A 26,844-nucleotide genomic window follows, 5' to 3' on the forward strand; every position below is an offset into this window, starting at 1 on the left:
GGCTTCAGTCTCTCTGCCAGTACTTTCTTTGAGGATCTGATTTGTCAATGGTCGTCCCTTCCTTATGAGGTGTTTCTTTCCTCGAAAAATGTTTACTCTGCTCTGTGGTGCGGGGACTGACGCCCTTGTTCTTTTCTTTGCATTACATGGGGCCACCGAGTCAGTTTCAGTTGGAGTTACTGATCTCGGAGGCCCAGCGTCCACGCCGACTTCTTGGCCCGCCTCTCTCGACTGGCCCGACTCCTCCCCGCTCCTGGGCAGGACCAGGCACACCTCCGGCAGCTCCATCTGCTCGACTCCCATGCAGCCATGGATCTGTGCCTGCACGGCAACCAGGGGGGACGGGTCCTCCACTACCCGTCCCTCCCCCCTTCCACCGCATCTCCCTCCAGCGGCCGACCCCCGCCGTCCCCCGCGACGGCGGCCGATGTCGTGAGCACAGCACTTCCTGAGATCTCCGGCAGACCAGCCAAACCGGGAACCACACCACCGGACGACGCCGACCCGGTCCCTCCACCGGGAGCGCCAGGTAAGCGGGACAAAGGGTGGGAGTTTCCCAAGTTCGTCATGGTTGTTGTTGGCGTTTCCATAATTGGAATGCACGAGTTCGTCGTTATTCTTAAAGGAGATTCGAAACTCTTCCTTAACTCGTTTTCGGCCTCGGCCGAGGTCAAGACAGTTGCCGGTAGAGAATTAGGGTGAATTTCAGTTAAAATGTCATTTGGGGATTTAAGCATATCATGCTTAGTGGGTCTTCCTCGTTTCCCTTTTGGGCTTTTCAAGCCTACAATTCTTTTGATGTTTGGCAAATCCAAAGGCAGCGGTTCATCGGAGTCCCAGTTGGGACGTGTACTGCGCAACCTGCGCTTTTCCTCAATTGGGGAGGAGTTGGCGGCGAACGCAACTCCCGCAGCCACGACTGCCATGACTGCAGGACTGCCATTCGCCGCCACTCCGCGTCCCACAGGGGTTCTTGTAGGTAGATTAGGTGAAAAGCTCCTTCTCCAACAATGAGAGGCAGGGAGGACAGACTCTGCTTGCACAGTAACCTGCAAGACTGCCACTCGCCGCCACTCCGCGTCCGCTCCGCGTCCCGCGGGGGTTCTTGTAGGTAGATTAGGTGAAAAGCTCCTCCTCCAACAATGAGAGGCAGGGAAGACAGACTCTGCTTGCACAGTAACCTGCAGGACTGCCACTAGCCGCCACTCCGCGTCCGCTCCGCGTCCCGCGGGGGTTCTTGTAGTTAGATTAGGTGAAAAGCTCCTCCTCCAACAATGAGAGGCAGGGAGGACAGACTCTGCTTGCACAGCAACCTGCAGGACTGCCACTCGCCGCCACTCCGCCTTCAAGTAATGATAGTGGCAAGGAAAGCAAACTGGGCAGGGCCTTCAGTTAAAGGTAGTGTTATGGAAAGCAAACTGGGCCTGGTCTTCAGGTAAAGATAGCGTCTGGGAAAGCAAACTGGGCATGAACTTGAGGTAAAGATAGTGGCAAGGAAAGCAAACTGGGCAAGGCCTTCAGGTAACTATAGTGGCAAGGAAAGTAAACTGGGCATGGCGTTCAGGTAAAGATAGTAGCAAGGAAAGCAAACCGGGGAGGTCCTTCAGGTAAAGGTAGTGTCTGGGAAAGCAAACTGGGAATGGTCTTCAGGTAAAGATAGCATCTGGGAAAGCAAACCTGGCATGAACTTCAGGTAAAAATAGTGTCAGGAAAACCAAACTAGGCACAACCTTCAGGTAAAGATAGTGTCAGGGAACGAAAACTGGGCATGGCCTTCAGATAAAGATATTGTCACGGAAAGCAAACTGGGCATGGCTTTCAGGTAACGATAGTGTCAGGGAAAGCAAACTGGGCATGGCCTTCGGGTAAATGTAGTGTCAGGGATAGCAAACTGGGCATGGCCTTCAGGTAAAGATTGTGGCCGGGAAAGGAAACTGGGCATGGCTTTTAGGTAAAGCTAGTGGCAAGGAAAGCAAACTGGGCATGGCCTTCAGGTAAAGATAGTGTCAGGAAAACTGGGCATGGCTTTCAGGTAAAGATAGTTGCAAGGAAAGAAAACTGAGCATGGCCTTCAGGTAACAATAGTGTAAGGGAAAAGAAACTGGGTGTGGCCTTCAGGTAAATAGAGTGGCAAGGATGGCAAACTGGGCACGTCCTTCGGGTAAAGATAGTGGCAAGGAAAGTAAACCGGGCACGTCCTTCAGGTAAATGTAGTGTCAGGGAAAGCAAACTGGGCATGGCCTTCAGGTAACGATAGTGTCAGGAAAACCAAACTGGTCATGGCTTTCAGGAAAAGTTACTGTAGGGAAAGGAAACTGGGCAGGGCCTTCAGACAAATGTAGTGTCAGGGAAAGCAAACCGGACATGACCTTCAAAGTGTCAGGTAAACCAAACTGGGCATGGCCTTCAGGTAAGGATAGTGGCAAGGAAATAACACTGGGCATGGTATTCAGGTAAAGATAGTGTCAGGGAAAGCAAACTGGGCATGGTCTTCAGGTAAAGATAGTGTCAGGGAAAGAAAACTGGGCATGGCCTTCAGGTAAGGATAGTGGCAAGGAAATAAAACTGGGCATGGTCTTCAGGTAAAGATAGTGTCAGGGAAAGCAAACTGGGCATGGCCTTCAGGTAAAGATAGTGTCAGCGAAATCAAACTGGGCATGGCCTTCAGGTAAATGTAGTGTCAGGGAAAGCAAACTGGGCATGGCTTTTAGGTAAAGATAGTGTCAGGGAAAGCAAACTGGGCATGGCCTTCAGGTAAGGAGAGTGACAAGGAAAGTCAAATGTACCTGGCCTTCAGGTAAAGATACTGCCAAGGAAAGTAAACTGGGCATGACCTTCACCTAAAGATAGTGGCAAGGAAAGAAAACTGGGCAGGGCCTTCAGGTATATGTAGAGTCAGAGAAAGCAAACTGCGGATGGCCTTCAGGTAAGGATAGGGCACGGAAAGCAACTGGGCATGGTCTTCAGGTAAAGATAGTGTCTGGGAAAGCAAACTGGGAATGGTCTTCAGGTAAAGATAGCATCTGGGAAAGCAAACTGGGCATGAACTTCAGGTAAAGATAGTGTCAGGGAAATCAACTGGGCATGGCCTCCAGGTAAAGATAGTGTCAGGGAAATCAACTGGGCATGGCCTTCAGGTAAAGATGGTGGCCGGGAAAGGAAACTGGGCATGGCTTTTAGGTAAAGCTAGTGGCAAGGAAAGCAAACTGGGCATGGCCTTCAGGTAAAGATAGTGTCAGGAAAACTGGGCATGGCTTTCAGGTAAAGATAGTTGCAAGGAAAGAAAACTGAGCATGGCCTTCAGGTAACAATAGTGTAAGGGAAAAGAAACTGGGTGTGGCCTTCAGGTAAATAGAGTGGCAAGGATGGCAAACTGGGCACGTCCTTCGGGTAAAGATAGTGGCAAGGAAAGTAAACCGGGCACGTCCTTCAGGTAAATGTAGTGTCAGGGAAAGCAAACTGGGCATGGCCTTCAGGTAACGCTAGTGTCAGGAAAACCAAACTGGTCATGGCTTTCAGGAAAAGTTACTGTAGGGAAAGGAAACTGGGCAGGGCCTTCAGACAAATGTAGTGTCAGGGAAAGCAAACCGGACATGACCTTCAAAGTGTCAGGTAAACCAAACTGGGCATGGCCTTCAGGTAAAGATTGTGGTGAAGAAAAGCAAACTGGGCATGTCCTTCAGGTAGAGATAGTAGCAAGGAAAGCAAACTGGGCATGGCCTTCAGGTAAATGTAGTGTCAGGGAAATCAACTGGGCATGGTCTTCAGGTAAAGATAGTGTCAGGGAAAGAAAACTGGGAATGGCCTTCACATAAAGATAGTGGGAAGTAAAGTAAACTGGGCATGGCCTTCAGGTAAAGATAGTGTCAGCGAAATCAAACTGGGCATGGTCTTCAGATAAAGATAGTGTCAGCGAAATCAAACTGGGCATGGCCTTCAGGTAAATGTAGTGTCAGGGAAAGCAAACTGGGCATGGCTTTTAGGTAAAGATAGTGTCAGGGAAAGCAAACTGGGCATGGCCTTCAGGTAAGGAGAGTGACAAGGAAAGTCAAATGTACCTGGCCTTCAGGTAAAGATACTGCCAAGGAAAGTAAACTGGGCATGACCTTCACCTAAAGATAGTGGCAAGGAAAGAAAACTGGGCAGGGCCTTCAGGTATATGTAGAGTCAGAGAAAGCAAACTGCGGATGGCCTTCAGGTAAGGATAGGGCACGGAAAGCAACTGGCCATGGTCTTCAGGTAAAGATAGTGTCAGGGAAAGCAAACTGGGCATGGCCTTCAGGTACGGATAGTCACATTGAAAGCAAACTGGGCAGGGCCTTCAGGTAAAGGTAGTGTCTGGGAAAGCAAACTGGGCATGGCCTTCAGGTACGGATAGTCACATTGAAAGCAAACTGGGCAGGGCCTTCAGGTAAAGATAGTGTCAGGGAAATCAACTGGGCATGGTCTTCAGGTAAAGATGGTGGCCGGGAAAGGAAACTGGGCATGGCTTTTAGGTAAAGATAGTGGCAGGGAAAGTAAAGTGGGCATGGTCTTCAGGTAAGGAGAGTGGCAAAGAAAGCAAACTGGGGCATTGCCTTTGGGTAAATGTAGTGTCAGGGAAAGCAAACTGGGCATGGCCTTCAGGTAAGGATATTGGCAAGGAAAGCAACTATCCATGGTCTTCAGGTAAAGATAGTGGTAATGAAATAAACTGGGCATGGCATTCAGGTAAAGATAGTGTCAGGGAAGCCAAACTGGGCAGGACCTTCAGGTAAAGATAGTGACAAGGAAAGCAAACTGGGCGTGGCTTCAGGTAAAGATAGTGTCAGCGAAAGCAAACTGGGTATGGCCTTCAGGTAAAGATAGTGTCAGCAAAAGCAAACTGGGCATGGTCTTCAGGTAAATATAGTCTCAGGGAAAGCAAATTGGGCATGGCCTCCAGGTAAATGTAGTGTCAGGGAAAGCAAACTGGGCATGGCTTTCAGGTAAATGTCGTGTCAGGGAAAGTAAACTGGGTATGTCCTTCAGGTAAAGATAGTGGTGAAGCAAACTGGCCATGGCCTTCAGGCAAAGATAGTGTCAGGGAAAGCAAACTGGGCATTGCCTTCAGATAAATGTAGTGTCAGGGAAAGTAAACTGAGTATGTCCTTCAGGTAAAGATAGTGGTGAAGCAAACTGGGCATGGCCTTCAGGTAAAGATAGTGTCAGGGAAAGCAAACTGGGCATGGCCTTCAGGTACAGATTGTGGTGAAGAAAAGCAAACTGGGCAAGGCCTTCAGGTAAAGATAGTAGCAAGGAAAGCAAACCGGGCAGGTCTTTCAGGTAAAGATAGTAGCAAGAAAAGCAAACTGGGCATGAATTTCAGGTAACGATAGTGGCAAGGAAAGAAAACTGGGCATGGCCTTCAGGCAAATATAGTGTCAGGAAAACTGGGCATGGCCTTCAGGTGAAGATAGTTGCAAGGAAAGAAAACTGGGCATGGCCTTCAGGTACCAATAGTGTAAGGGAAAAGAAACTGGTCATGGCCTTCGGGTAAAGATAGTGTCAGGAAAACCAAACTGGTCATGGCTTTCAGGAAAAGTTACTGTAGGGAAAGGAAACTGGGCAGGGCCTTCAGACAAATGTAGTGTCAGGGAAATCAACTGGGCATGGCCGTCAGGTAAAGATAATGGTAAGGAAAGCACTGGGCATGGCCTTCAGGTAAATGTAGTGTCAGGGAAATCAACTGGGCATGGCCTTCAGGTAAAGATAGTGTCAGGGAAAGTAAACTGGGAATGGCCTTCACATAAAGATAGTGGGAAGTAAAGTAAACTGGGCATGGCCTTCAGGTAAAGATAGTGTCAGCGAAATCAAACTGGGCATGGTCTTCAGGTAAAGATAGTGTCAGGGAAAGAAAACTGGGCATGGCCTTCAGGTAAGGATAGTGGCAAGGAAATAAAACTGGGCATGGTCTTCAGGTAAAGATAGTGTCAGGGAAAGCAAACTGGGCATGGCCTTCAGGTAAAGATAGTGTCAGCGAAATCAAACTGGGCATGGTCTTCAGGTAAAGATAGTGTCAGGGAAAGAAAACTGGGCATGGCCTTCAGGTAAGGATAGTGGCAAGGAAATAAAACTGGGCATGGCCTTCAGGTAAAGATAGTGTTAGCGAAATCAAACTGGGCATGGTCTTCAGGTAAAGATAGTGTCAGGGAAAGCAAACTGGGCATGGCCTTCAGGTAAAGATAGTGGCAAGGAAAGAAAACTGGGCATGGCCTTCAGGTAACTATAGTGGCAAGGAAAGCAAACTGGGCATGGCTTTTAGGTAAAGATAGTGTCAGGGAAAGCAAACTGGGCATGGCCTTCAGGTAAGGAGAGTGACAAGGAAAGTCAAATGTACCTGGCCTCCAGGTAAAGATACTGCCAAGGAAAGTAAACTGGGCATGACCTTCACCTAAAGATAGTGGCAAGGAAAGCAAACCGGGCATGTCCTTCAGGTAAGGATAGGGCACGGAAAGCAACTGGCCATGGTCTTCAGGTAAAGATAGTGTCTGGGAAAGCAAACTGGGCATGAACTTCAGGTAAAGATAGTGTCAAGGAACGCAAACCTGGCATGACCTTCAGGTAAAGATAGTGTCAGGGAAATCAACTGGGCATGGCCTCCAGGTAAAGATAGTGTCAGGGAAAGCAAACTGGGCATGGCCTTCAAGTAAAAATAGTGTCAGGGAAAGCAAACTGGGCATGGCCTTCAGGTAAAGATAGTGTCAGGGAAACCAAACTGGGCATGACTTTCAGGTAAAGATAGTGGCAAGTAAAGTAAACTGGTCATGGCCTTCAGGTAAAGATAGTGTCAGGGAAAGCAAACTGGGCATTGCCTTCAGGTAAATGTAGTGTCAGGGAAAGTAAACTGGGTATGTCCTTCAGGTAAAGATAGTGGTGAAGCAAACTGGCCATGGCCTTCAGGTAAAGATAGTGTCAGGGAAAGCAAACTGGGCATTGCCTTCAGGTAAATGTAGTGTCAGGGAAAGTAAACTGGGCATGGCCTTCAGGTAATGATAGTGGCAAGAAAAGCAAACTGGGCATTGCCTTCAGGTACAGATTGTGGTGAAGAAAAGCAAACTAGGCAAGGCCTTCAGGTAAAGATAGTGGCAAGGAAAGTAAACTGGGCATGACCTTCAGTTAAAGATAGTGTCACGAACAGCAAACTGGGCATGGCCTTCAGGTAAATGTAGTGTCAGGGAAAGCAAACTGGGAAAGGCCTTCAGATAAAGATAGTAGCAAGGAAAGTAAACCGGGCAGGGCCTTCAGGTAAAGATAGTAGCAAGGAAAGCAAACCGGGCAGGTCTTTCAGGTAAAGATAGTAGCAAGAAAAGCAAACTGGTCATGGCCTTCAGGTACAGATAGGGAAAGCAATCTGGGCATGAATTTCAGGTAACGATAGTGGCAAGGAAAGCAGACTGGGCGTGGCCTTCACATAAAGATAGTGACAAGGAAAGAAAACTGCCAATGGCCTTCAGGTAAAGATAGTGTCACGGAAAGAAAACTGGGTATGTCATGATATGATATGATATGGCATTTATAACGTGCCTATACACAAGTGTACGGCCTTCAGGTAAGGATAGTGGCAAGAAAAGCAAACTGGGCATGGTCTTCAGGTAAATGTAGTGTCAGGGAAAGCAAACTGGGCATGGTCTTCAGGTAAAGATAGCGTCAAGGAAAGCAAACCCGGCATGACCTTCTGGTAAAGATAGTAGCAAGGAAAGCAAACTGGGCATGGCCTTCAGGTAAATGTAGTGTCAGGGAAATCAACTGGGCATGGCCTTCAGGTAAAGATAGTGAGAAGGAAAGCAAACTGGGCATGGTATTCAAGTAAAGATAGTAGCAAGGAAAGCAAACTGGGCATGGCCTTCAGGTAACTATAGTGGCAAGGAAGCAAACTGGGCATGGCCTTCAGGTAAAGATGGTGGCAGGGAAAGCAAACAGGGCATGGCCTCCCGGTAAAGATAGTGTCAGGGAAAGCAAACTGGGTATGGCCTTCAGGTAAGGAGAGTGGCAAGGAAAGTGAACTGGGCATGGCCTTGAGGCAAAGATAGTGTTGGGTAAAGCAGACTGGGCATGGCCTTCAGGTAAAGATAGTAGCCAGGAAAGCAAACTGGGCATGGCCTTCAGGTAAAGGAAGTGACAAGGAACGCAAACTGGGCATGGCCTTCAGGTAAAGATAGTGGGAAGTAAAATAAACTGGGCATGGCCTTCAGGTAAAGATAGTGGCGAAGAAAAGCAAACTGGGCATGGCCTTTAGGCAAAGATAGTGTCAGGAAAACAAAACTGGACATGGCCTTCAGGTAAAGGCAGTGACAAGGAACGCAAACTGGGCATGGCCTTCAGGTAAAGATAGTGGGAAGTAAAATAAACTGGGCATGGCCTTCAGGTAAAGATAGTGTCAGGGAAAGCAAACTGGGCATGGCCTTCACGTAAATGTAGTGTCAGGGAAAGCAAACTGGGCATGGACTTCAGGTAACTATAGTGGCACGAAAAGCAAACTGGGCATGGCCTTCAGGTAAATGTAGTGTCAGGGAAAGGAAACTGGCCATGGCCTTCAGGGAAAGATTGTGGTGAAGAAAAGCAAACTGGGCATGTCCTTCAGGTAAAGATAGTGGCAAGGAAAGTAAAAACTGGGCATGGCCTTCAGGTAAAGATAGTGTCACGGACAGCAAACTGGGCATGGCCTTCAGGTAAATGTAGTGTCAGGGAAAGCAAACTGGGAAAGGCCTTCAGATAAAGATAGTAGCAAGGAAAGTAAACCGGGCAGGGCCTTCAGGTAAAGATAGTAGCAAGGAAAGCAAACTGGACATGGCCTTTAGGTAAAGATAGTGGCAAAGGGGAAAGCAAACTGGACATGGCCTTCAGGTAAAGATAGTGGCAAAGGAAAGTAAACTGGGCATGGCCTTCAGATAAAGATAGTGTCAGCGAAAGCAAACTGGGCATGGCTTTTAGGTAAAGATAGTGTCAGGGAACGAAAACTGGGCATGGCCGTCAGGTAAAGATATTGTCAGGGAAAGCAAACTGGGCATGGCTTTTAGGTAAAGATAGTGTCAGGGAAAGCAAACTGGGCATGACCTTCAGGTAACGATACTGGCAAGGAAAGCAAACTGGGCATGGCTTTTAGGTAAAGATAGTGGCAAGGAAAGCAAACTGGGCAGGGCCTTCAGGTAAAGATAATGGTAAGGAAAGCAAACTGGGCATGGCCATCATGTAAAGATAGTAGCAAGGAAAGCAAACTGGGCAGGTCCTTCAGGTAAAGATAGTAGCAAGAAAAGCAAACTGGGCATGGCCTTCAGGTAAAGATGGTGGCAAGGAAAGCAAACTGGGCATGGCCTTCAGGTAAATGTAGTTTCAGGGAAAGCAAACTGGGCAGGGCCGTCAGGTAAAGATAATGGTAAGGAAAGCAAACTGGGCATGGCCTTCAGGTAAATGTAGTTTCAGGGAAAGCAAACTGGACAGGGCCATCATGTAAAGATAGTAGCAAGAAAAGCAAACTGGGCATGGCCTTCAGGTAAATGTAGTTTCAGGGAAACCAAACTGGGCATGGCCTTCAGGTAAATGTAGTGTCAGGGAAATCAACTGGGCATGGCCTTCAGGTAAAGATAGTGGAAAGGAAAACAAACTGGACATGGCCTTCAGATAAAGATAGTGTCAGCGAAAGCAAACTGGGAATGGCATTCAGGTAAAGATAGTGTCAGGGAACGAAAACCGGCCATGGCTTTCAGGTAAATGTAGTGTCAGGGAAAGCAAACTGGCCATGGCTTTCAGGTAAAGATAGTGGCAAGGAAAGCAAACTGGGCATGGCCTTCAGGTAAAGATGGTGGCAGGGGAAGCAAACTGGGCATGGCTTTTAGGTAAAGATAGTGTCAGGGAAAGAAAACTGGGCATGGCCTTCAGGTAAAGATAGTGTCAACGAAAGTAAAGTGGGCATGGTCTTCAGGTAAGGATAGTGGCAAGGAAAGAAAACCGGTCATGACCTTCAGGTACAGATAGTGACAAAGAAAGCAAACTGGGCATGGCCTTCAGGTAACAATAGTGACAAATAAAGCAAACTGGGCATTGCCTTCAAGTAAATGTAGTGTCTGGGAAAGTAAAAGGGGTATTTCCTTCAGGTAAAGATAGTGGTGAAGGAAAGCAAACAGGGCCTGGCCTTCATGTAAACATTGTGTCAGAGAAAGCAAACTGGGCAGGGCCTTCAGGTAAAGATAGTAGCAAGGAAAGAAAACCGGGCAGGGCCTTCAGGTAAAGATAGTAGCAAGGAAAGCAAACTTGGCAGGGCCTTCAGTTAAAGGTAGTGTGAGGGAAAGCAAACTGGGCATGGTCTTCAGATAAAGATAGTAGCAAGGAAAGCAAACTGGGCAGGGCCTTCAGGTAAAGATAGTAGCAAGGAAAGAACACTGGTTATGGCCTTCAGGTAAAGGTTGTGTCAGGGAGAGCAATATGGGCATGGCTTTCAGGTAAAGATAGTAGCAAGGAAAGCAAACTGGCCATGGCCTTCAGGTAATGATCGTGGCAAGGGAAGCAAACTGGGCATGGCCTTTAGGTAAGGATAGCATCAGGGAAAGCAAACTGGGCATTGCCTTCAGCTAAAGATAGTGTCAGGGAAAGCAATTGGACATGGTCTTCAGGTAAAGATAGTGTCGGGAAAAGCAAACTGGGCAGGGCCCTCAGGTAAAGATAGTAGCAAGGAAAGAAAACCGGGCATGGTCTTCAGATAAAGATAGTAGCAAGGAAAGCAAACTGGCAGGGCCTTCAGGTAAAGATAGTAGCAAGGAAAGCACACTGGTCATGGCCTTCAGGTAAAAGTAGTGTCAGGGAAAGAAATATGGGCATGGCCTTCAGGTAAGGATAGTAGCAAGGGAAGCAAACTGGCCGTGGCCTTCAGGTAAAGATCGTGGCAAGGGAAGCAAACTGGGCATGGCCTTCAGGTAAAGATAGCGTCAGGGAAAGCAGACTGGGCATGGCCTTCAGGTTAAGATAGCGTCAGGAAAAGCAAACTGGGAAGGGCCTTCAGAAAAGATAGTAGCAAGGAAAGTAAACTGGGCAGGGTCTTCAGGTAATGATAGTAGCAAGAAAAGCAATTTGGCAGGGCCTTCAGATAAAGGTAGTGTCAGGGAAAGAAAACTGGGCATGGCCTTCAGGTAAGGATAGTGTCATAGAAAGCCAACTGGGCACGGCCTTCAGGTAAAGCTAGTGTCCGGGAAAGCAAACAGGGCATGGCCTTCAGGTAAAGAACGAGAGCTTGAAAATCAAACCAGGCATGGTGTTCAGATAAACAAAATGGCAGAGAACGTAACCTGGGCATGGTGTTCAGGTAAACAACAATGTAAACAAGACACCATATTTGTGCAAATAAGGGAAGAGAGAAAATCAACCGTGCATTGTTTTTGGGTAAACAAAGGAAAAGAGAATGGGCAGGCTCTTGGGTAAACAAAAGAAACAGGACAACAGTCAAAATATGATCTTCAGGTCATATCCGTTCACACAAAATAATCTGCTTATGGTCTGCACGCAAACAGATAAGAAGGGTTAACCAACTCAACATGGCAGACAGGGAAATAATGGAGGTAGGGAAAATGAAACCAGCTCTAGACTTTTGGCAAGGAAGAGGCCATGGAAAATAAAACCAGTTATGGTCTTCAGGCAAAGAAAGTGCCAGGATAACAAAAGAGGGCCTTGACTGTTCGTAAAGAAAGGGGCAGAGACAACAAACGGAGTATCATCTTTGTGTAATGAAAGAGGGAGAGAACACAAACTAAACAGGTCTATGGGCCTCATTCCGAGTTTGGCGCAAAGGGATACCGGGCACCAGTAAGGACACCGGTGCCGGTAATCCCTTTGCTCCCTATTCCGAGTTCCCTTAGCGGGTCCCTTTCTTAACGCCTGGTTTTACCAGGCATTAAGGACGGGTCCCGTTAAGGGACTTTAGAGGAGCTAATAACGGTACCGCAAATTGCGGTACCGTTATTAGCGCCTTCCCCCTTCCCATTGAGCCCTATGGGGGCTCGAATTGGATTGGGGAATGGCTTTTTCAATGGGGACTTACCGGTCCCACAAAGGTCATAATAGACTGGTAAGTCCCCATTGAACTCGGTACCGGTATTGGAGATAGTCATGGCGCTAATAGCGCCAATATTACCTCCAAACTCGGAATGAGGCCCAGTGTGTAAAGAAAGGGAGGCAGAGTCTGGGTGTGAACATCGTGCAAACAAACCAACCGGGTGCAATCTTCAAACGAACAAAGAATGGCAAACAAACAGGGCGAAAGGGCCAGCAATGATGTCAGCCAAACCCGACGTCGAATGGAAGAGACAGGAATAACAAACTGGGCCCAGCCATCAAGCAAAGCGGGCATGATATGTGGGCAAAAAGTCGACAAGCACAACAAGACAACCTTGTTTTTGGGGAAAAGAGAAAGACAGGAAATTCGAACCGGAAATGATCTAGAGGCAGACAAGAGGCAGAGTGACCAAAGTGGAGAAGTCATCCAGGCAAGACAAGGAGCAGAGGACAAACTGGCATACGCTTCGCTAAAGAGTGAAAGCGTGCAAGCGAACGAGGCATGGTCATTGGGGAAAGGAGGTGGCGGGCAGAGACAAAAAAAACAGCCGGGTACAGAAAGGCAACCTGAACACCAACTTCAAGTAAAAGGAACGAGGTGAAATCTAGAGGAAATGAAAGAGGCAAGGAAAAAAAATTGGGCATGGACCTGGAGTAAGCGAAGGGGGCAGGTTAAACAAAGCTGGGGAAGCCAAGAGTGGGCATTCAGAAAAGGGACCCGGACAGGATCTTAAGGTAAATATACAGGCAGGTAGGGCAAACCAGATATGACCTTCAGGGACGGTTTAGGTGTAGGCAAACTACACCCTATATGGTCTTCAAGCAAACAGAAAAGTGAGGCAAACAAGGCGGGCACGTGGCTCAGGTAAAGGGTGCGGGCAGGAAATCGGGCACGGTCTTCTGGAAAAACAAACCACCATGGTTTTTGGGCATAATTAATTAAATCATCTTTTATAAGGCGCTTAGTACTGGAATGGGGCCCGGTGCAGTTCTGTTTCCAAGACCAACGCGTTGCCCCTGAGCTATCATCCCGGCCTCTCGGGGCAAATTAAGAGGTACAGGAAACAACAGGGAGGTGAGCATAAGGCACAGAAATATGAATAAAGTGAACGGCTCATCCAAGTTAGAAACGGAAAGCAAAGTGGAACAGTTTTAGGTAAACAACAACACATAGAAAACAGACCTGACATGAGCTTCAGGTCAGAAAAGGCATCAGGATTCAGAAAACCGACCAAGACTCGATCCCAATGCAATCAAAGCTCAGATAAAATCTTCAGGTAGAGAAAGGGGCAGTGAAATGACACCGGAAATGGGGGGGGTGGGAGGTCAGGATTCATGTCAACTACCTGGGCATGTACTTATTTTTATTGACAAAACACAATGTACAGAATCTTGACGAAGAGTGGAGTGGTCTCAAGAACAGACGTAATGAACCCGGCCATGTTCTTGAGCTAAAGGAGGGGGCGGCCAAAAGAAAACAGACATAATGTTCAGTGAAAGGCAGGGAAGGAAACTGGCCATTCAGGGATAGCAAGAGACAACACAACCAAATTACCCGCAACGCAGAAGGACAGGAAGGAACAAGGGAACCAGGTCATACAGAATGTTGAGTTATAGACATATCCGGGCCTTTGAAAAGCTACAGAATGGAGCAGGGGTACCTCTAAAGGGGGCGAGGGTACCGTGACCCCCACCCACTAAATAAGTCTCTTTTCACGATCTGAGGAGCCAGAGCTGGGTGGGCACCCAGCTATCCAGGGGCAAACCAGAATATCACAATCACACCGTTTGTCAACACACATGCTTTTCACTAGAGATCCAATCATAGGACTTCAGCACATGCGTTGCACTGTGTGCTGGCAGTGTCTTCGTACTCCCAGAAGCTGTCTACACAGACCTGCTCTGTGCTATGGAGGGCTGGGAGGTCTACGGCCAACCATGAGGTATGGAGGCGACTGGCATGTTGAGTAAGGGACCCTGTTATGTTATGTTATGTATGTTATCTAATTACTAAAGCGCACGATCGCCGAAGGCATCTTGGTGCTGATGTACCAACAACAACTGGCTGTGCCACCAGGTAACTAAAATAAAAGAGTTGTTATTAACCCTCAAAGAGCAGCAACGGCGAGAGTCACTCCTGGTCTTCCTCATTCACAGGCAGGTGACTCTCATCATGAACTGCTCTTCAAACCTCTGTCCTCTATAAGCAGTAGGGGCTCTGACACCGTGAGCTGCATATCTAAATTTCTATCAGCGGTAGGGGCTCTGACACCCTGAGCGGCAGATATTACTTTCTATCAGCTGTAGGGGCTCTGACACCCCGAGCTGCACATCTGACTTTCTATCAGCGGTAGGGGCTCTGACACCCTGAGCTGCAGATATGACTTTCTATCAGTGGTAGGGGCTCTGACACCCTGAGCTGCATATATGACTTTCTATCAGTGGTAGGGGCTCTGACACTCTTAGCTGCAGATATGACTTTCTATCAGCTGTAGGGGCTCTGGTACCTGAGCTGCAGATATGACTTTCCATCAGCAGTATGGCCTTTGAAACCGTGAGCTGCTGTTCTGACCTCTCCATAAGCAGTAGGGGCTCTGACACCCTGAGCTGCACATCTGACTTTCTATCAGCGGTAGAGGCTCTGACACCCTGAGCTGCAGATATGACTTTCTATAAGCGGTAGGGGCTCTGACACCCTGAGCTGCAGATATGACTTTCTATCAGCGGTAGGGGCTCTGACACTCTTAGCTGCAGATATGACTTTCTATCAGTGGTAGGGGCTCTGACACCGTGAGCTCGTCGCCTGACCTCTCCGGAAGCAGTAGGAGCTCTGACACTGCGAGCTGCTGTTCTGACCTCTCCAGAAGCGGTGGGGACTCTGATACCCCGAGCTGCAGTTATCACCTTCCTATAATCAGTAGGAGCTCTGATACCTTGAATTGCAGTCATCACTTCCCAATAAGCAGCAGGAGCTCTGTTATCTGAGCTGAAGTCTGTACATTTCTATAAGCAGTGGGAACTCTGTTACCTTAGCTGCAGTCATCACCTTCTTATAAGCAGTAGAAACTCTGATCCCTGAGCTGCAGACATCACCTGTCTATTAGTAGTAGGAGCTCTATTTCCTTAGCTGCAGTTCTCACTGCTCTAGAAGCAGTAGGAGCTCTGGTATCTGAGCTGCAGTTCTCACTTCTCTAGAAGCAGTAGGAGCGCTGTTACCTGAGCTGCAGTTCTCACCACTCTATAAGCAGTAGGAGCACTGTTACCTGAGCTGCAGTTCTCACTTCTCTAGAAGCAGTAGGAGCTCTGGTATCTGAGCTGCATTTCTCCTAGAAGCAGTAGGAGTGCTGTTACCCGAGCTGCAGTTCTCAATTCTCTAGAACCAGTAGGAGCTGTTACCTGAGCTGCAGTTCTCACTTCTCTAGAAGCAGTAGGAGCAATGTTACCTGAGCTGCAGTTCTCACTTCTCTAGAAGTAGTAGGCAAGCTGTTACCTGAGCTACAGTTCTCAATTCTCTAGAAGCAGTAGGAGTGCTGTTACCTGAGCTGCAATTCTCACTTCTCTAGACGCAGTAGGAGCAATATTACCTGAGCTGCAGTTCTCACTTCTCTAGAAGAAGTAGGCAAGCTGTTACCTGAGCTGCAGTTCTCACTTCTCTAGAACAATAGGAGCTCTGGGCTGGTATCTGAGCTGCAGTTCTCAATTCTCTAGAAGCAGTAGGAGTGCTGTTACCTGAGCTGCAGTTCTCACTTCTCTAGAAGCAGTAGGAGCAATGTTACCTGAGCTGCAGTTCTCACTTCTCTAGAAGTATTAGGGGCTCTGGTACCTGAGCTGCAGTTCTCACCTCTCTAGAAACAGAGTAATGTCTGTTATGTTACCTGAGCTGCAGTTTTCTCTTCTCTAGAAGCAGTATGCAAGCTGTTACCTGAGCTGCAGTTCCCACTTCGCTAGAAGCAGTAGGAGCTCTGGGCTGGTATATGAGCTGCAGTTCTCAATTCTCTAAAACCAGTAGGAATGATGTTACCTGAGCTGCAGTTCTCACTTCTCTAGAATCAGCAGGAGCACTGTTACCTGAGCTGCAGTTCTCACTTGTCTAGAAGCAGTAGGAGCAATGTTACCTGAACTGCAGTTCTCACCTCTCTAGAAGCAGAGCAGTATGAGTTATGTTACCTGAGCTGTAGTTCTCACCTTTCAATACGCAGTAGGTGAGCTGTTACCTGAGCTGCATTTCTCACATTTCAAAAGGCAGTAGGAGCTCTGTTACCTGAGCTGCAGTTCTCACTTCTATAGAAGCAGTAGGAGCTCTGTTACATGAGCTGCAGTTCTCACTTCTCTAGAAGCAGTAGGACCGCTGTTACTGGAGCTGCAGTTCTCACTTCTCTAGAAGTAGTAGGAGCGCTGTTATTTGAGTTGCAGATCTCATTTCTCTAGAAGCAGTTGGAGCGCTGTTACCTGAGCTGCAGTTCTCACTTCTCTAGAAGCAGTAGGCGTGCTGTTAACTGAGATGCAATTCTCACTTCTCTAGAAGCAGTAGGAGCTCTGGGCTGGTATATGAGCTGTGGTCTCAATTCTCTAGAACCCATAGGAGCGCTGTTACCTGAGCTGCAGTTCTCACTTCTCTAGAAGCAGTAGGAGCTCTGTTACCTGAGCTGCAGTTCTCACCACTCTATAAGCAGTAGGAGCACTGTTACCTGAGCTGCAGTTCTCACTTCTCATGAAGCAGCAGGAGCTTTGGTATCTGAGCTGATGTTCTCAACTCTCGAAACAGCATGAGCGCTGCTATGAGAACAGCAGTTGTCACTTGTCTAAAAGCAGTAGGAGCGATATTACCGGAGCTGCAGTTCTCACTTCTCTAAAAGTAGTAGGAGCTCTGGTACCTACGCTGCAGTTCTCACCTCTCCATAAGCAGTAGGCGCTCTGTTACTTGAGATGCATTTCTCACCTTTCGATAAGTGGTAGGTGCTCATTTTCCTGAGATGTAGTTCTCACAAATCTCTAAGCAGTGGATGCTGTGTTACCTGAGCTGCAGTTCTCACTTCTCTAGAAGCAGTAGGAGTGCTGTTACCTGAGCTGCACTTCTCATTTCTCTAGAAGCAGTAAGAACACTGTTACCTGAGCTGCAGTTCTCACTTATCTAGAAGCAGTTTGCATGCTGTTACCTGAGCTGTAGTTCTCACTTCTCTAGAAGCAGTAGGAGCTCTGATATATGAGTTGCAGTTCTCAATTATCTAGAAGCAGTATGAGCTCTGTTACCTGAGCTGTAGTTCTCACCACCCTATAAGCAGTAGGAACGCTGTTAGCTGAGCTGCAGTTGTCACTTCTCTAGAGGCTGTAGGAGCTTTGGTATCTGAGCTGCAGTTCTCACTTGTCTAGAAGCAGTAGGAGCGATGTTATGTGAGCTGCAGTTCTCACTTCTCTAGAAGCAGTAGGAGCGCTGTTACCTGAGCTGCACTTCCCACTTCTCTAGAAGCAGTAGGAGCTCTGGGCTGGTATATGAGCTGCAGTTTTCAATTCTCTAAAACCAGTAGGAATGCTGTTACCTGAGCTGCAGTTCTCACTTCTCTAGAAGCAGAGGGAGCACTGTTACCTGAGCTGCAGTTCTCAATTGTCTAGAAGCAGTAGGAGCAATGTTACCTGAGCTGCAGTTCTCACGTCTCTCCAACCAGTATAGGCTATGTTACTTGAGCTGCTGATCTGTTATGTATACATGTAGTAGGAGCATTGTTACCTGAGCTGCAGTTCCCATCCATCTATAGGTAATGAGAGCTCTGTTGCCTGAAGTGCAGTACTCAACTCTATAAGCAATAGGAGCTCCTTTATCTGAGCCTCAGTTCTAACCTCCTTATATGCAGTACGAGTCTTGTAATCCTGATCTGCAGTGGGGCCTCCCTTACCTGATCTGCAGTGGGGCATCTCTTACCCGGGCCTGCAGTGGGGCATCTCTTACCTGATCTGTGGTGGCACCTCTCTTACCTGAGCTGGAGTGGGGCACCTCTTACCCTGATCTGCAGTGGGGCCTCCCTTACCTGATCTGCAGTGGGGCCTCCCTTACCTGATCTGCAGTGGGGCATCTCTTATCCTGATCTGCAGTTCTCTCCTGTCTATAAGCAATGGGGCCTCCCTTACCATGAGCTGCAGTGGGGCCTCTCTTACCCTGATCTGCAGTGTGGCCTCTCTTACCTGAGCTGCATGTCTCTCCTGTCTATAAGCAGTGGGGCCTCCCTTACCATGAGCTGCAGTGGGGCCTCTCTTACCCTGATCTGCAGTGTGGCCTCTCTTACCCTGATCTGCATGTCTCTCCAGTTTATAAGCAGTGGGGCCTCTCTTACCATGAGCGGCAGTGGGGCTTCTCTTTCCCTTATCTGCAGTGGGGCCTCTCTTACCATTAGCTGCAGTGGGGCTTATCTTGCCCTGATCTGCAGTGGGGCCTCTCTTACCATGAGCTGCAGTGGGGCCTCTCTTACCATGAGCTGCAGTGGGGCCTCTCTCACCATGAGCTGCAGTGGGGCCTCTCTTAACCTGATCTGCAGTGGGGCCTCTCTTTACCTGATCTGCAGTGGGGCCTCTCTTTACCTGATCTGCAGTGGGGCCTCTTTTTACCTGATTTGCAGTGGGGCCTCTCTTACCCTGATCTGCAGTTCTCTCCTGTCTATAAGAAGTGGGGCCTCCCTTACCCTGATCTGCAGTGTGGCCTCCCTTAACCTGAGTTGCAGTTCTGGCTTCTCTAGAAGATGCGTGCCACCTGTAACCATCCAGAGCTGCAGTTGCCACCTCTCTAAGCCTGGGACACTCTGTTGCAAACGCTGCAGTTCTGGCTTCTCTAGAAGATGCTTGCCACCTGTAACCAGAGCTGCAGTTGCCACCTCTCTAAGCCTGGGACACTCTGTTGCAAGAGCTGCAGTTCTGGCTTCTCCAGAAGATGCTTGCCACCTGTAACCAGAGCTGCAGTTGCCACCTCTCTAAGCCTGGGACACTGTTGCAGTAGCTGCAGTTCTGGCTTCTCCAGAAGATGCTTGCCACCTGTAACCGGAGCTGCAGTTGCCACCTTTTTAAGCCTGGGACACTCTGTTGCAAGAGCTGCAGTTCTGGCTTCTCTAGAAGATGCTTGCCACCTGTAACCAGAGCTGCAGTTGCCACCTCTCTAAGCCTGGGACACTCTGTTGCAAGAGCTGCAGTTCTGGCTTCTCTAGAAGATGCTTGCCACCTGTAACCAGAGCTCCAGTTGCCACCTCTCTAAGCCTGGGACACACTGTTGCAAGAGCTGTAGTTCTGGCTTCTCTAGAAGATGCTTGCCACCTGTAACCAGAGCTGCAGTTGCCACCTCTCTAAGCCTGGGACACTCTGTTGCAAGAGCTGCCGTTCTGGGTTCTCTGGAAGATGCTTGCCACCTGTAACCAGAGCTGCAGTTGCCACCTCTCTAAGCCTGGGACACTCTGTTGCAAGAGCTGCAGTTCTGGCTTCTCTAGAAGATGCTTGCCACCTATAACCAGAGCTGCAGTTGCCACCTCTCTAAGCCTGGGACACTCTGTTGCAAGAGCTGCAGTTCTGGCTTCTCTAGAAGATGCTTGCCACCTATAACCAGAGCTGCAGTTGCCACCTCTCTAAGCCTGGGACACTCTGTTGCAAGAGCTGCAGTTCTGGCTTCTCTAGAAGATGCTTGCCACCTGTAACCAGAGCTGCAGTTGCCACCTCTCTAAGCCTGGGACACTCTGTTGCAGGAGCTGCAGTTCTGGCTTCTCTAGAAGATGCTTGCCACCTGTAACCAGAGCTGCAGTTGCCTCCTCTCTAAGCCTTGGGCACTCTGTTGCAGGAGCTGCAGTTCTGGCTTCTCTAGAAGATGCTTGCCACCTGTAACCAGAGCTGCAGTTGCCACCTCTCTAAGCCTCGGGCACTCTGTTGCAGGAGCTGTAGTTCTAAACATGTTAGGCCTTCTGAAGCGTCACAAGGTGGCAAGTTCCAGCGGTACACAATACTATTAAATAACACATGATATGCTATTGGTATATACAGGTAAAACATGCCCACTGCAGAGGATCACACATGTTAAAAGCCACCGTGTCCTTACCTGATCCCACCAGCCGACCAGCCATGGTTTCGAGCAGGTTTCACAGAAGAAATCAACTAATGGCATCTTCTGTCCTCACGGGAGAAACTCCAGGAGTACTTTTGGGGGTCCCAGGTGTCTGGAAATTGCTTGCACCGGAACCCAAAATCCTGGCTCTAGTCCGAACTGTCTTTGGGGCGCGTGTGGCTGGGGGGTCAGTCGAAAGTAAGATTTGCTGTTCTTTGTAAATTGTATTGCAGGCCCCAAACTGTCCTGTTCACCAACAGTGGGGGAGAGTCGGCAGAAGAATACAGGACCACCCCTCCCTGTCCACAGCACTTTTTGGGGAGGGGAGCGTCAGAACCCCAAATCTTCGGATACGGCTGCCTTGAAGAGCTGCCATGCCATGGTCACCTACTGACCGGTGGGGATTCGCCTACTTTCCTCCACCGCCCCCTAAATCCACACGCGGGGACCCCCCTCCTCGGTTGCCCCCGAAGCTTTCACATCTCGATTTTTTTCAATCAAAGGAAAGCCAAAATACTTTCCCTCCACCGTCCCCCCAAGACATGGCAGATATTGTTGAGAGGGGGAGGGGAAGGGGAAACCCCTCAGAAAACCTCAAAAAAGGGTTCCCGCTTCCCCTCCCCACAAATATATGCTAGGCCCCAGCCTGTGCCTCCCTTGAACAAGATATCCTTTTTCCGTAGCCCCCACACAGGTACTGGCTCGGGTAGGATGAAGCACAGCTCCCTTGACCCCCCCAACTTTCCACGCCTTCGTTACATTTTCCACGCGTGTGCCTTGTTTTTATCTCTGCTCCCCGCGAGCGGAAGGTGGAGGGGAGAGACCCGCAGCTGTATTTGTGCCACTTTGCCTCTCAGGGCATCCCTGGCCTCAGGCGGTTCGAGCACACCCCAGTCTGAGAACGAGACGCTCAGATCTCAAGCATCGTTGAGTGTGCCTAGGCCGCAGCCTCTCCGGGGAGCGGGCGCTCAGAGCATCCCAACGCCAGCATCTCTGGGGGGCAGCGGTGCGATGTTTAGGCCGCAGCCTCGTTGGGTTCCAGAAGCTCACAACATCCTGTGCCGGAGACTGACAGTGCCCCGCCTCGGGGTGCCGTGCTCCGCCAGGCCGGGCCGCAGCATCCTCGGGTACCAGACGCTGAGAGCATCCTCTATTGGGGGGCTTTGGAGATGGAGCGGTCCTCGCGGTTGGGCCGCAGCTGCTCCCTGGGTACCAGACGCTCACAGCCTCCGCCTCCTGCTACCAAAGCCGGCGCGTTGACAATGCTGGCAGGAAGCGTTCGCAATCGGCCTCCTCGCTCGCCATCATTCCGACAAGGCAGGCAGTCGGTCCTCCGACGGTCAGGCCCAGAGACGGTGCCGGGTCTGCAGCGGCAGAGTCATCTCTCGCCTGCAGGAGACTGTCTCTCACTGTCTCTCTCTCCCTCTCTCTCTCTCTCTCCCCCCTCTGCTTCTCTCTCGCTGCAGCACTGGTAGGCTGGGAAGTGATGTCAGGTGGTTACTGATGGGAAGAGTAGTGGGAGGGGGTGGAGCAGGGTGAGGATGAGGAGGTGTGCGTGCACGGAGAGAAGCCCTTCAGTATGACATAGGAAGTAGGAGGCCAAACAAACCCTCTGGCCTGACGTCGAAAACACACGGCAGCAGCCATGGGGACATGGAGGAGCTGAGGGAGAGGGGGCACGAGGGACACGGAGGGGATCAGAGATGCGGTATTAGAGAGGGGAACAGAGGTGGGAGGAACAAGGACACGGAGGACCTCCGGAAGGCAGGCATAGAGAGGAGAACAGAGATGGAAGGGAAACGGACACGGTGGAGCTCAGAGAGGCAGCCAGAGACAGGAGAACAGAGCTGGGAGGAGCAGGGACGCGGAGGAGCTCAGAGATGGAGGCAGAGAGAGGAGAACAGAGATGGGAGGAACACGGAGGAGCTCAGAGATGCAGCCAGAGACAGGAGAACAGAGATGGGACGGAAAAGGACACGGAGGAGCTCAGAGATGCAGCCAGAGACAGGAGAACAGAGATGGGAGGTACAAGGACAGAGAGGAACTCAGAGATGCGGGCATAGAGAGGGGAACAGAGATAGGAGGAGCAAGGACACGGAGGACCTCAGAGATGGAGGCATAGAGAGGAGAACAGAGATGGGAGCAACAAGGACACAGAGAACCTCCGAAATGCAGGCATAGGGAGCTGAACGGAGATAGGAGGAACAAGGACACCAAGGAGCTCAGAGATGCAGGCATAGAGAGTAGAATAGAGATAAGAGTAGCAAGGACACAGAGGACCTCAGAAATGCAGGCATAGAGAGTAGAACGGAGATAGGAGGAGCAATGACACAGAGGAGCTCAGAGGCAGGCATAGGGAGGAGAACAGAGATGGGAGGAACAAGGACACTGAGGAGCTCAACAGAGACAGGAGGAACAAGGACACATAGGAGCTCAAAGATGCAGGCATAGAGAGGAACTAGATATGGGATGTTCAAGGAAATGAAGGGGCTCAGAGATGTAGGCATAGAGAGGAGAACAAATATAGGAGTAACAAGGACATGGAGGAGCTCAGAGACAAAATGACAAGGAAATGGAGAAGCACAGACTTAGAATGATAAAGACATACAGAGATAGAAGAAACAAGGGTATGGAGGAGCTCATGGACAGGAGGAACACGGACATGAATGAGCTCAGAGGCAGAGTGAACAAGGAATTGGTGAACTCGGAGATGCAGCCATAGATAGTACAGATGTAGGATAAACAAGAACATGGAGGAGGTCAAAACAGAAGGAACAAGGACATAGGGGAGCACAGAGATAAGGAGGAACAAGAACATGGATGAACTCAAAAGTGTAGGGAGGAGAACAGAGAGCAGAGGAACAAAGACACGAAGCAGCTCAGAGACAGAAGGACAAGGTCATGGAGGAACACCGATATAGAATGGTGAAGACATACAGAGTAGAAAAGAGAAGAATGAGGACAAGGCAGAGCCCAGAGATGCAGCCAGAGACAGGAGAACAGAGATGGGAGGTACAACAGAGAAGCTCAGAGATGCAGGCATTGAGAGGAGAACAGATGTAGGCAGAGCAAGGACATGGAGGAGCTCAGGGACAGAAGGAATGAGAACATGGAGGAGCACAGAGACAGAACAAGGAACAGAGGAGCTCGTAATGAGGACGAACAAAGACAGAGACGACCCCAAAGATTCAGATATGGAGAGGAGAACAGTAATAGAACAGGCAAGGACATGAAGAAGCTCGGAGATAAGGGGATGGGGATGTGGAAAAGCACAGAGACAGAAGGGTGAGGACATAGAGAGGACAAAAGAGATAGAAGGAACTCGGACATGGAAGAGGTCAGAGACAAGTGGAACAAGGACATGATGAAGCTCAGAGACAGAAGGAACATGGGCATGGTGGACCTCAGAGAATGAAAGAGATAGGAGGAACAAGGACACAGAGGAGCTCAGAGATATGGGCATAAAGAGAACAGAGGTAGAGGGAGCAAAGACATGGAGGCGTTCAGAGATAGGAGAATGAGGACATGGAGGATCACAGACATAGAATGGTGAAGACATACAGAGGATAAAAGAAAGTTATGCCATACAGAGGAGAACAGAAATAGAAGGAAAAAGGGCAGGAAGGAGCTCGGAGGCAGAAGGAACAAGGAATGGGGAAGCTCAGAGATGCGGGCATAGAGAGGACAGAAATAGGAGCTTTGAGATGCGGGCATAGAGATCAGGGACAGCATTTTGGGGTCGCCAGGGGTCGTAACTGTGACACGCAAGGCCTTCCTTGCTACCCCTACACAAAAAAAGACTTTCTTTTTTAAATCTTTTTTTTTAAATGGAAGATCCTGGGCTGGGGCCAGCGCCCTGAGGCTCCTTGTTTCTGGAGTGGCTGGCTTTCTTGTTCAGGCCTTTTAAAAAATAGGGGGTTCCACAAGTGTAACACTTTGAGCAGTGCCCCTAAATAAGAAAGAATAGGAATAACAAATAGTCTTTCTGGAATTCTATACAATAATTGCTGGACTCATTAAAGGTTTATTTCAGGCACACTTCAGGGGGTGAGTCACTGATTTAGTCTGTTCTTAAACACCTCAAATTCTCAATGCAGACAAAAACTATATGTATTTTGCTTTTCGCAAGCTGTAATTATAGCATTTATATTTCTACCGTTGTCTCTGTTGCGATCATCACAACACATTCCATCCCTGTGTCCTATGTCACTTGACAAAATCCTTGGGCCTAAAAGCTTGTGTGCAGTGTAGAAATGTTTGACCGTAGCACATCAAGGCGGTCAGATTGCACAATGAGCTGAGGGCCCGTTTCTGACATCTGTGTGCAGCCTGCTGATGCAGGTTGGAATCCCAGCAGAGCCAACTCCACCTTTCATCCTTCCGAGGTCGATAAATTGAGTACCATGCAATACCACGCTGTGGGATAATGATATCAACTGTTATCTCAGCGGTCAGGTGCCTGTGGGCTTGTAGCGCTATATAAAACTAGATATTATTATTACTATTTATACTATCAAGTGGCCCTTGATTTCATTGTGCCACAATTAATGCTTTGTTGTAATGTGTCTATCTTTGGCTATATCCCTGGCATGCTGTTCAGGATGTTTCTTTGCATGTATGAGGTACGGGATGCCGTGTGAGTGCGCTGCTTTCCCTGCGCTACTCTAAATCCATGCATGCTTGACATGTGGCCAACCTTGCACCAGACCTGCAGATGAACTGGCCTGCTGTTAAATCTCAGTTACCTGTTTATTGGTATCCACTACAGAGTGTAATTTACTTTCTGACTTTGAGAACATTCAGACATGTAATGGCTCATTTTGCTGTCGCCGGTAAGATAGCTATAGTGTGCAAGATAGCTCAGTGGGTTGAACTGCTGTGATATGTGTGTGAGTGTGTTCTGCAGGTTCATATCCCTGCAAGGCCATCTCAGCCTTTCATCCTTCTGAGGTCTGTAAATGAGTACCAACACAGGTTGGGCGATATTGTATGTATATGTGTTCTATATAAAGCTCTTACATCATTATCATTTGGCCTTGGACGTCTACTTGCATTCACAGTAATTTGGTGATATGGACCTATACACACTGATATTAATGATACATATGGTGAATTATTCTTGTATGAAATGTATATCCCATTACAGGGATATCGTAACCATATTTATTGTAGTGTACTTAGGAACAGTGGTATGTGATGCCACTTCTTGTTTTGTCAAAAGGTGAAAATTGAGTTCCATCGCTTCCTGTGATGTCACTTCTGGGTGGTGTCAAATGAAATCACTTCCTGTGATCTCATCTGAGGTCAAGGGCCGTGTGATGTCACTTCTGCTGCCCCTGGCATTTTGGTGAAATTACATCCCCGATAGAGATGAGAACAGAGGTAGGAGTAACAAGTTAATGGACGAGCTCAGAGATGATGGCATTGAGAGGAGAACATAGATAGGAGGAACAAGTACACAGAGGAGATCAGAGACAGAAGGCAGAGGAAATGGAGGAGCACATAAGCAGAGGAGGAGGACGACATACAGAGGAGAAATGAAATAGAAACAACAAGGATGTGGAGGAGGACACAGATGAGATCAGAGACAGAAGAACAAGGACACAGAGGAGCTCGTAATGGGAGGAACAAAGACAGAGATGACCCCAAAGTTTCAGACATGGAGAGGAGAACAGAAATAGAACAGGCAAGGACATAAAGAAGCTCGGAGACAGGAGGATGGGGATGTGGAAAAGCACAGACACAGAAGGGTGAGGACATAGAGAGGACAAAAGAGATAGAAGGAACACGGACATGGAAGAGGTCAGGGACAAGTGGAACAAGGATGTGATGAAGCTCAGAGACAGAAGGAACAAGGGCATGGTGGACCTCAGAGAATGAAAGATTGAAGGCATTGAGGGGAAGAGATATAGAAGCGGGAGGACAAAGAGAGGAGAATAGAGATAGAAGTAACAAGAACATGGAAGAGCTCAAAGAAATAAGGAACCAGGATTCAGAGGAGCTCAGAGATAGAAGGAACACGGATATGGGGGATCTCTAAAATAGAACGGTTTGGACATATAGAGGAGAAATAGATAGAAGAAAAAGGGACATGGAGGAGCTCATAGAAAAAAGGAAGAAGGATGTGGAGGAGGTCAGAGATAGGATAAATACACAGAAGAATAGAGACAGAAGAAGGAGCAAGGGCATGGAGGGGCTTAGAGACTGAAGGACCAGGGTCATAGACATGTTCATGAAAAAGGGATAAGGACATGGAGGAACACGGAGATTGAAGTAAAAAGGATGTGAAGGAGCTCAGGGATGGATGTGGACATTGTAGAGATGAAGAAATAAGGAAATAGTAGCGCTATGAGAGGAAAGTTACACTCATCGAGTTCAAAGATAGAACAAAGACAAGTAGGAGCTCAGAGGTAGAATGAATGTGCCCATGAAGCTCAGAAATCAAAGGAACAAGGACATGGAGGAGCTCAACAGTTAGAACGAAGGAAGACATGGAGGAGCTCAGAGATCAAAGGGACAAATATATGGTGTAGCTCAGAGATAGAACAATGACACAGGCAAGCTCAGAGACAGAAGGAACAAGGGCGTGGATAGCTCATTGACAGAAGAAACTAAGACATTGGGGAACATTAAGATAAAAGGGTTGGGCATAGGAGAACTGAGATAGAAGCAAAAGGGTAATGGAGAAGCACATGTACAGAAGGAAAAGGGTCATG

The 26,844-nt window shown here is 48.6% G+C and overlaps 1 protein-coding gene across 6 annotated transcripts in view; it reads right to left on the minus strand.

The window, feature by feature from the left end:
* Positions 1 to 26,844, minus strand: part of PDE4A (phosphodiesterase 4A) — a 1,505,614-nt gene that overhangs the window by 238,172 nt on the left and 1,240,598 nt on the right. Inside the window, exon 1 of one of the 6 annotated variants that reach the window (XM_069604087.1) lies at positions 20,123 to 21,598. The exons of the other annotated variants lie outside the window; for them this stretch is intronic. Within the exon in view, the coding sequence (XP_069460188.1) occupies positions 20,123 to 20,188 (66 nt within the window). The 5' untranslated portion in view covers positions 20,189 to 21,598. Of the gene's footprint in view, positions 1 to 20,122; positions 21,599 to 26,844 lie in introns of those variants that run through there. 6 annotated transcript variants of the gene reach the window in all.

This window comes from Ambystoma mexicanum, chromosome 3q (assembly GCF_040938575.1).
Source record: "Ambystoma mexicanum isolate Mex_15411 chromosome 3q, UKY_AmexF1_1, whole genome shotgun sequence".
NCBI classification, from domain to species: domain Eukaryota; kingdom Metazoa; phylum Chordata; class Amphibia; order Caudata; family Ambystomatidae; genus Ambystoma; species Ambystoma mexicanum.